Here is a 9,730-nt window from a genome sequence, read left to right as displayed (position 1 = left end):
AAAAAGTACAAAAAAACAATCGTAAGTACTCAAACAATAGTATGTACAATATATACAGGATAGCAGCATTAATATAATGACAGTATGAATAGCAGCATAATATAATGACAGTATGAATAGCAGCATAATATAATGACAGTGACGGTATGGAATAGGTTCAGTTGTTTTTGTGCTTATTTACTACGGTGATAGCTCTGGGAAAGAAGCTATGCCTGAATCTGTTTGTCCTGGTTTTATGTGACCTGTACCGTCGGCCTGGCGGTAATAGTTCAAACAGTTGGTTGCTGGGGTGAGAGTGGTCCTTGATGATATTGCCAGCTCTGCTGAGGTACCGAGAGTTTGCAGTGACCTCCAGGCTGGGCAGAGAGGAGCCAGTGATCTTCTGGGCTGTGTTGATGACCCTCTGCAGTACTTTCCTGTCTGCAGCTGAGCACCCTGCATACCATGTTGTTATGCTGTACGTTAGGATGCTCTCTATGGTGGCTCTGTAAAATGTCACCAGCAGCCTCTCCTCCAGGTTGTTCCTCCTGAGCACTCTCAGACAGTTCCAGACAGTAGATGCCCTTCATTCAGCCGTCTTCACCACTTGGAGAAATGTTCCCACTCACCTCATGGTTGCTTGCATCAAGCATGTCGCAATGAATTCTTGAAGTGATCAACAACAACAATGACTCATTATTAATGAGTTCATGTTTGGATCTTTAATTTCTATTTTCGGGGGATTCTGGGTTTTTTTTGGAGGTGTGGACTCTTCAAATCCAGGGTACACTGCTCATCTGTGGAAGAGCTGCAGAGAAAGCAGCATGCAGAAACCCACTGCAGTGTGTATAATGATAGAATGAGGTTGATGCTGAAGTTGCCGAGGTGGAGCAGTGCAAATGTTTGTTAGTGTTGGAGTGGCTCCCTGTCACGCCGAGGCACAGTTGTATGTGTGGGGTAAAGGACTCCAGAAACCTCTCTGCACTAACTTCAGTTTGGTTTTATTCAAGTTATGGAGCCACTGGTCTCCTAGCCTTTATGTTATTGTGTCACACTGTGGGATTTTTTAAAATTTTATTTTCTTCCTTATGTATTATGCATGTATATATTTTATTTGCTATGGACCTGTGTGTGTCTTTAAAAAGTGAAAGTAAACATCCTCAGCAGCATGTGGGCCGGTGCAGCTCTTTCTAATGTAAAGGTCTCAGTGAATAAACACACATTCATAATTCTTTATGATTCCTTGTATTCAAGGTCAGATTCTCAGATTTTCATTTCAATGAAAAATTATTTTTGATTCATCGCGTGCTATGATTTAGACAAACCTGAGATGGTTTTAGACAGGTTGGGTTGAATATAAGTGATGTGAGATTTCCAGCAGAGCTTATCAAACAGATTGATTGGACTGGTTTAAGGATCAATGGTCATTGGTGGAGTCAAACCTCTTAGATCACAGTGACTGAACATCATTTGAAAAGGAAACAGAAACCATCAAACCGATTAAACTGGAACCATAGCCAGTTGTCTTCCAGGGGCCAGAGCAGGCGACATTGAAGGAAATTTAAAACTGCTGGCTAAGGGTAAACATAAATTCAGTAAAATCATAATTCACATCGGCAGTAATGACACCCGGTTACGCCAATCGGAGGTCAATAAACTCAATATTGAATCGGTGTGCAACTTTGCCAAAACAATGTGGGACTCTGTAGTTTTCTCTGGTCCCCTCCCCAATCAGACCAGGAGTGACATGTTTAGCTGCATGTTCTCCTTAAATTGCTGGCTGTCTGAGTGGTGTCCCAGAAACGATGTGGGCTTCATAGATAATTGGCAAACCTTCTGGAGGAAACCTGGTCTTGTTAGGAGAGACGGCATCCATCCCACTTTGGATGGAGCAGCTCTCATTTCGAGAAATATGGACAAATTTATTAACCCCCCAAAATATGACTATCCAGAGTTGGGACCAGGAAGCAGAGTTGGAGTCTTACACGCCTCTCTGCAGCTTCTCTCCTCCTGCTACCCCCCAAAAACCCATCTCCATAGAGACTGTGTCAGCTCCCAAACAGACAAAAAACAAACTAAAAACCAGCAACAAACAACTTAAACATAAACAATCACAAAGAAAGAACAATACAGTATCCACATCTGAACCAAAGAGTAAAACAGTGAGATGTGGATTATTAAATACTAGGTCTCTCTCCTCCAAGTCTCTGTTAGTACATGACTTAATAATTGATCAACAAATCGATTTACTCTGCCTTACAGAAACCTGGTTGCAGCAGGATGATTATGTTAGTTTAAATGAATCAACACCCCCGAGTCATTCTAACTACCAGAAACCTCGAAGCACAGGCCGAGGGGGCGGTGTGGCAGCAATTTCTCACACCAGCCTATTAATTAATGAAAGACCCAGACAGACTTTTAATTCATTTGAAAGCCTGATGCTCAGCCTCGTCCACCCCAGCTGTGAAACTCAGAAACCAGTCTTACTTGTTATCTATCGTCCACCTGGGCCTTACACAGAGTTTCTGTCTGTCAGAGCTCAGCATGACTGCAGCAGTGTGAGATCATTCTGACAGACAACACAACAAAAGGCAGAAACAGCCAAAGAGCTTCGACTGTCCTTCAGGAAGTCTGGAGAACTGAAGATCCTCACAGAGCTGACAGAGAGCTGCTCACACCAAATATTCACTTTCAGGCTTGTTAGAAACTCAAACTTTATTGTTGAATGTCTGTTTGCACCTTATTATATCGCATTTTTATGTTTCCCTCGCTGTGACCCTGCTCATTCAAACTAAATAATTTTGTTATGAATATTAAAAAAAGGAATGTCCTGCTGTACACGCTGTTATTCAAGATGTAAGAAATATTTGCTTTGCTTTTATTTGTTTTTATTAGCACTATTTAAATCTAGGCACACACACACACACCTGTTTGGAAAGCTGGAGAGCCCACCCAGACACGAGGAGAACATCTAAACTTCACAACAAAATAAATACAGAGTTCATATTTTACTGGAGGTGTGAGATGTGTAGAAACTGATGATTGTAAAAGGAAGGTAACTGGATCAGCTGACCTGAGCTGTCACATGAGATCTGCTCAGCTTCCAGCTTCAGGCGTCATGTGAGTGTGGACATGGGGAAAACAGAGCTGCTGGTTGGGACACACCTCTCTGCCCACGGCCTGCTGGAGTCAGATCTCGGTGTGGAGTTACCGTCGTTCATTCACAGGGAATAAATGTTTATTGGCTGATTGAGCTGTGATGACAATCATAGGTGGGAAAGCTGGAAGCGTACGCGGGCCCGGAAAAGCTAAAGTGCTTAATGAGATGTCAGATTAGTTTCAATGAAACATCAGAAACATCGCATTAAACGAGCTGAAGTGTCATTAAAGGTTTCAGATAACTGCACAGTGAGCTCACGCTTCACTCTGAGGAAGCATGTCAGCGCACGAGGGACGACCAGAGACCCGCGCACGCCGCGGCGTGTTTGTGGGGACATTAGCAGCACATTTGAAATGTTTTCTTCTGTTATTTACCATCAATCAGGGTCAGAGACACCGAGGTGAAGCACTTCCTGCCTGTTTACACACGCACGACCACATCAGAAACAGAGTCAAACACGCCTTTGATGAGCGCACACACACAGGGATCAGCTCTGCATGAGTTTATTCAGATTTCAAAGCAGGAGGAAATGTTTTGAAGCAGCTGTGATCTGCTGTGGCAGCATGTAATTACACACACACAAGCCTGTGAGGGCGCAGTGTAACGCAGTGAGGCGTCTCTTCACACATTATTCTTCCTTTCACTGATTTGAGTTGAAATGTGAGGAAACGTTGAGGCTTAGCGTGTCAGAGTGAAGCTGTGGAGATGATTTCAGGTAAAAGGTGGAGCGAGCAGGCCGACCTCACCTTTGGCTTCGAGGTCCACACACGTCCTGAACCCGAGTCAGCAGCTTACAGTGACAGCATGTCCTCCTGCCTGAACTACAAAACATCTGAGCTGTCACTGATAACGCTGCTGCGTGTGAACTGCTGAGAGCTGCACAGACACTTCCTGTTTGCCTTTCCAGCTGATGGAGCGCCGCGTTCCTTTCAGGAGCAACAAGAAGTCAGGAAATGAAAGATAAGCATGAAAACACACACAGAGTTCTGTGAGCCTGACACTGTGATGGACAGGTAAGCACACACAGGTGAGCAGCTGCTCTCCAGGTTAGGGCAGCTTTTAATGGTGACACAGGTCAGAGGTCAGACACAGGTACAGTTTCAACACTTTGACTGCAGGTGGGAGGAAACACAAGAACAGCACACACAGATTCTGAAATTCACATCCAGATCGCTTCAACCACCATCGGCTGATTCTGATCGCTCACAGTAGCTTAGCATGAGTCAGAGTTAAACTAAACATCACTGATGAACTAAACCAACTAAATGATGATCAGGAAGTGCAAAGGTGACACGAAGGTGGCGTATAACGATGTGGACGTTTTGGCGAGCTTGTGCGCATCACTCCTCCGTCTCCTCCTCCTCGCTGTAGTCGCTCAGAGGAAACTCACGGCTCTCTGTGTTGTAGCTTTTCCTGTGCATCACACACTCCTGATCAATGATCGCCTGCAACACACACACACACACACACACACGATGCAGGAGTGAATACCAATCAATCTCACTGCACTCGTCTCCACCCGCTCCACCCTGCCTGCACTCTCTTCTCCACCCCTGAGCTTTATTTACCATTTTCTCTTCTCGGACAGCAGGGTTACGTAACAGGAAGCAGAGCGGCGCGTACAGGATGTTGATGACCCCGATGAACACCATGAGACAGGGAAAGCCCACGGCCTGGACCAGAGCGCCACCTGTGGATGGCCCTGGAACAACAGGAGGAGATTTTAATATCATCATTGGCTTTTTCCTTTCTGCTGTGCGAATGTGAGGTTGGTACCTATGGCGAAGCCCATGCACAGCGCCACGTCAGCGATGGCGTAGACGCTGCCGTAGACGGAGGCGTGGCGGATATCAACCAGGTAGCCCATAATGGCCATCATGGAGGAGTCCACCATACCTGAAGCACCACAGGACAGGTGAGAGGGTGTCACTGATTTCATGGTTTCAGTAAAAACACTGCAGATGTGCGGACCAAACATGCCGTTACACATTTCACACGTCACCTATCGCGAATCCCAGACCGCCGTTTGGTCCAATCAGGCCGTAGATACTGGTGGCAAAGGGAACCTGAAACACACACAGGGAACATCGCAGTTACATCACGCTTAACGCGAGGTGTGCTTCCTGACATGAAGGCTCTTTTCATCATGCTGATTGGTTGGATGACAGGAAGTGAGGGTTCTGTTGGCTTTCCCAGAACATGAACATCAGTTTTTATCCTGCTTAGATCAGGATCACAGGTGGTTCTCAGGCCTGTTCCAGGTGTACAGGTCAGAGCCGAGGTGATCATTCACACCTGTGATCCATTTAGAACCACTAATTATCCTAACAGGGAGGTCGTTGGGCTGTGGGAGGAAGCTGGTGGATTTGACCTCAGGACCTTCTTAAAGTGAGGTGATGGTGCTAACACTGCAGGGTGGGCTAGTTTGGGCAGCATCCTCGTCAGCACAGGTAACCTGGCTAATAAAGTAAAAGTGCGCTCAGGTGTGGATGGTAGAAACTGACTCGTCATCTATGAAAGCTCATGCTGCGTGCACGGTGGAAGACGAAGAGTTTACAGAGCACCCGATGGGAACATTCGAAGCTTTGAGGCTCTAATATGTAATCTGCTCTTCTCTGCATGCCAGCTTATTTTGGGAAACCAGGTTCCTGGGAGGCTCCCCGGGTTCAGACGGAGCATCAGGAGGAGCGCCTGCTCCCACTGCTGCACAGATCCACATTAACCAATGATGGACGGATGGGTTACTGTTTGGTGTTTGGGTGGATGAAAGGATCGATGACTGACAGATGATGATGAATCATAGGAAGATGGATAAACAAAGAGATGATGTCGTACTCACACACAGCAGACTGATGCCAACGATAAACATCCCTAGCATGGAGCACAGCCACCTGGAGACACACAAACAGACATCAGCCTCTTACAGCTGCTGGTTTACCAGAAAGCTTCAGCGTCAGGTCTGAACTGGATCTGAAGAGTTAATCTGCTAATCTGCTGATTTAGCCGCTGGACAGATTCCCAGGAAACGTGGTGTGGACCGAGGGATCTGTCAGCAGGATCGGATCAATGTAAAGCTTAAAAACCGGAGAAGTAAGCTTAATCTCTGAGGTGCTGATCAGCTCCGATATGGTTTTCCTTTGCCTCATTAATCCCTGTGAAACACTTTGAAACGCTCCTCTGAACAGAGCCGGGATAAAGTTTCTTATGATGAAAGTGTTTTATTGGAGCTGACACACGCTCTGCCAGGTCAGCTCTCACTCAGAGTCTGAAGGTGTCTAAGCACCAGGTCTGATACTTCACCCTGTGCAGAGGTTTCACGTCTCTGCAGACCGAGGCTGACCCCTGACCCTGAGAAACCCTCTCCTGTGGTCAGATGCAGAAGTACTCACCGTCCCATCTTATTGGCCAGAACACCAAACAGGTTTGTTCCTATCAGGTAGGACACGCTGGCAGGGAGGAAGGCAATACCTGCAACACAGCACACACCTGTTAGGGTCAACGTATGAGGTACAGTCACAAAGACCTTAGTTCTGCAACTGCTCCTCAAAGTCCTGGTAGCTCCTTTAATGTCTCCAACCAGCGAGTCCTCAACTGGATATCTGCTGAGTGGATGTGAGGGAAGTCACGGAGAGACCGAGCTGAGACAGACTGGTGCTGAGGGAAGATGGTGCTGGTTCTTCAGGCCAGCTCAGGCTGTTTCTCACGAATGACGTCAAAGTCTGCGCTGAACGTCTCACCCCGGGGGCGACTTCACGGAGAACGACCTCAATGACCGCAGAACACACTGAGGAGCACACTCGGTGTGGCCTTCATGTTGGAAACTCCTGGGTCACCTTCAGAAAACCTCATTTTTGAGCTTCTGTGGTGAAGTCAGAGCAGAAACAGCCGGGCTGGATGTCCAGTGAAAAGCATCTGCGCCCGGCCGACCCTCACAGTGACCCGAGCCGTGACCCACCATCAGAATCAACTGTGACGGCAGCAGCTCGGGGAAAAGCGTTACAGCGTCGGCACAAACGGACCCGAGCAGAAAAACGTACCCAGCTGCCATTTCGGGGAGCACATCGTCTGCATCATCCAGATGGGCAGAGTGGGCTCCAGGATGGCCACGCCCATGTTGGCGAAGCACAGAGACCCTGCAGACGCACACAGAGATTTACACGAGTCACAACACGATCAGGACTTTCACACCTGCTGCTGCTCCTTCATGCGCAGACGTGGAGCAGAAACAAATGTTAATGTGAACATTTGCTCGTACCTGCAGACGTTCAGTTTTTACTAAACAAACCTGGTGAAGTCGCCTCACCTGCACTGACGAGGATGTACGGATCCTTCAGCAGGGTGAGTAACGGCGTTCCCTCCACACTCTGAAACCATAAAACCACGAGCTGAAGCTGGACAACATGCAGAACCAACGAGAACCCAGAACAGCTGCGATTCAAACAGGCACAGAAGAACCGTCGGCTCTTTAAACAGATGTTTTTGATCCGTATAATTGCTTCAGATTAGTTCAGAAACCGGCCGACATGTTTTATTTTGAAAAATTTAAGTCACTGAAAATTTTAATCAGTGGAAAATTTCTTAATGTTTGTCAGATTTCATCACAAAGTTTTTGTTTCATTTGTTTCTGGGTTTGTTTGGGGTTTTTTCCCCCAGTTTTTGCCTTTTATTTGTTTCAGTTTTGAAATAAAAACGCGACACTGAAACCAGGAAAAAGTCAAACATGTTTATGTCTGATGTTCAGTCATCCAGATAAGGATCCCAAAACATTGATTCTGTTCATCTGGATGTAACGCTACATCCAGATGAACAGAATCAATGTTTTGGGATCAAATTTTTTTTTACTGTCCTTATAATTTCAGAACATCTAGATTAACGTGCATGAAACATGTTGATCTAGAAGAGTTCAGTTTCCTCCTTTTACTTTTTCCCACTGGTTCCAGACGTTTTCCCCAATTTTCTCCACTTTTGGCTCAAACTTTGACAGTTTTTTAATGGTTCCCAGCTTACTCTGTGTCTGTGATTCCTTCTTCCTGATGGCGCTGTTAGGAGGAACACATCGTTACACTGACTCATCATCTGATAATGAAGCTCTGAATTATTTCAATCAATAATAAGATGTTAAAGTTTGATTATTTTAATGCATCTCATATTTACATTTGACCTTCGCGATTGAACAATGGGACATTCGACACGATAAACAGATGAGAGGATTTCAAAGTGGACTCACCCCAGGAGAGATCTTTGAAGGCTGCAGGATGCACAACTGCAACGCTGCAACACACACACATAAAATCTGGAGTGATGCTGGCGACCTTGGTTGGTCTAAACAAAGCCGTGGTCACCGTGACGTCAGCTGGACATTTGTGAACTTTGAACTGCAGCTCATCATCCTGTTTACTTCAATTTGGTCTCGAAGGGGATCATATTTTATGAAAAGGGCACCACGCTGTGTTTAATGTGTTTGATTTAATGTGCTGAAAAAGCTGCAGTTCCTCTAACGGCCACACGAGGGCGGCTCCGGTAAATCAGGATGACGACGGCATTAAAACAAAAAAAAAAAGCTAAACGTGCTGACGCCACAGGGGCTCCACCCATCATCATCATCATCCTGCATTAGGACCAGCCTCGTCTCCAGGTTTACCTCCATCGAACACAGCCAGGAAGGCCAGGATCAGGAAGGGGGCGCTCTTCCCCACAAAGTCATACATCACGCTGCCGAAAGGCGCTCCGACTGAAACACAACACACAAACTATATGAAGAGCTAAAACAACAGCATCATGTAAACCTGACAAATCAACATTCAGTGAACATCCAGTTCACTTGTGCAGCAGTGACACTCGGCTGTGGACCAATCAGCTGCGCCCAGACCCTTTGGGGAAGCAGTTAGTTTATGGCGTGAACGTGATGCAACCTGGATCAGACACAGGTACCAGGTGTATGCTGCAAGTCTGAGCTAAGCTGCTTCCTGTAGCCAGGTGTGCTTCATATTCTGGGAGAGTGGACAAACAGCGAGCTGTGAAACTAAACTCTCCAGGTGGGCGACTCGTTCATACACCACTTCTGTCGCCGCGGCCAATCGGCAGACTGAACGTTCTCGCGTGGTTTGTAGCGACACTTTTTTTGAGTTTGTGACTCACTCAGGACTCCCATAGCCAGTCCTCCCAGTGCCACGCCCATCGCGATGCCTCTCTCCTCATCATCCGTGTACACGCTGGCCAGCATGCCCAGACCTGCATGACACGAAGACATGATGTCATCATCCAGCACCTGAACACGAACGCATCTGTTCACACCTTTAGATCAGGCCACATTTAACAGTTTAGTCACATGACCGCAAGAGGTTGCTTCACTTAACATATGGGTGAGAGTACAGGTGAGACTACAGGTGTATGTACAGGTGCTGTTAAACACTGTCTGCTGCTTCAGGTGTTCTGTGCCGACCTGCCACTGAAGAGAAGGACGAGCCGATCCCCTGCAGAGAGCGAGCGACGAACAGCAGAGCGTACGTCCCTGAGAAGGCAAACACTGACAGAGACACACAGGATCACACACTTCAGAGAAAACACACCTGTGTGTGTGTGTGTGTGTGT

The 9,730-nt window shown here is 46.7% G+C and overlaps 1 protein-coding gene across 1 annotated transcript in view; it reads right to left on the bottom strand.

The window, feature by feature from the left end:
- Positions 1-2,663: 2,663 nt before the first annotated feature.
- Positions 2,664-9,730, bottom strand: part of LOC102309598 (chromaffin granule amine transporter) — an 8,176-nt gene continuing 1,109 nt past the window's right edge. The window contains exons 4-15 of the mRNA XM_005946769.2: positions 9,582-9,665; positions 9,278-9,370; positions 8,781-8,870; positions 8,367-8,410; positions 7,443-7,503; positions 7,177-7,272; positions 6,529-6,607; positions 5,979-6,030; positions 5,142-5,205; positions 4,916-5,035; positions 4,708-4,841; positions 2,664-4,584 (exon numbers count right to left, since the gene is read on the bottom strand). Coding sequence (XP_005946831.2) covers positions 4,480-4,584; positions 4,708-4,841; positions 4,916-5,035; positions 5,142-5,205; positions 5,979-6,030; positions 6,529-6,607; positions 7,177-7,272; positions 7,443-7,503; positions 8,367-8,410; positions 8,781-8,870; positions 9,278-9,370; positions 9,582-9,665 — 1,022 coding nt within the window. The 3' untranslated portion in view covers positions 2,664-4,479. The remainder of the gene's footprint in view (positions 4,585-4,707; positions 4,842-4,915; positions 5,036-5,141; positions 5,206-5,978; positions 6,031-6,528; positions 6,608-7,176; positions 7,273-7,442; positions 7,504-8,366; positions 8,411-8,780; positions 8,871-9,277; positions 9,371-9,581; positions 9,666-9,730) is intronic.

This window comes from Haplochromis burtoni, unplaced genomic scaffold (genome assembly GCF_018398535.1).
Source record: "Haplochromis burtoni strain Fernald_Lab_line unplaced genomic scaffold, NCSU_Asbu1 Contig_501, whole genome shotgun sequence".
Taxonomy (NCBI): Eukaryota; Metazoa; Chordata; class Actinopteri; order Cichliformes; family Cichlidae; genus Haplochromis; species Haplochromis burtoni.
Note: the sequence above shows the minus strand (reverse complement) of the source record. Positions and strands in the feature narration are given on the sequence as shown.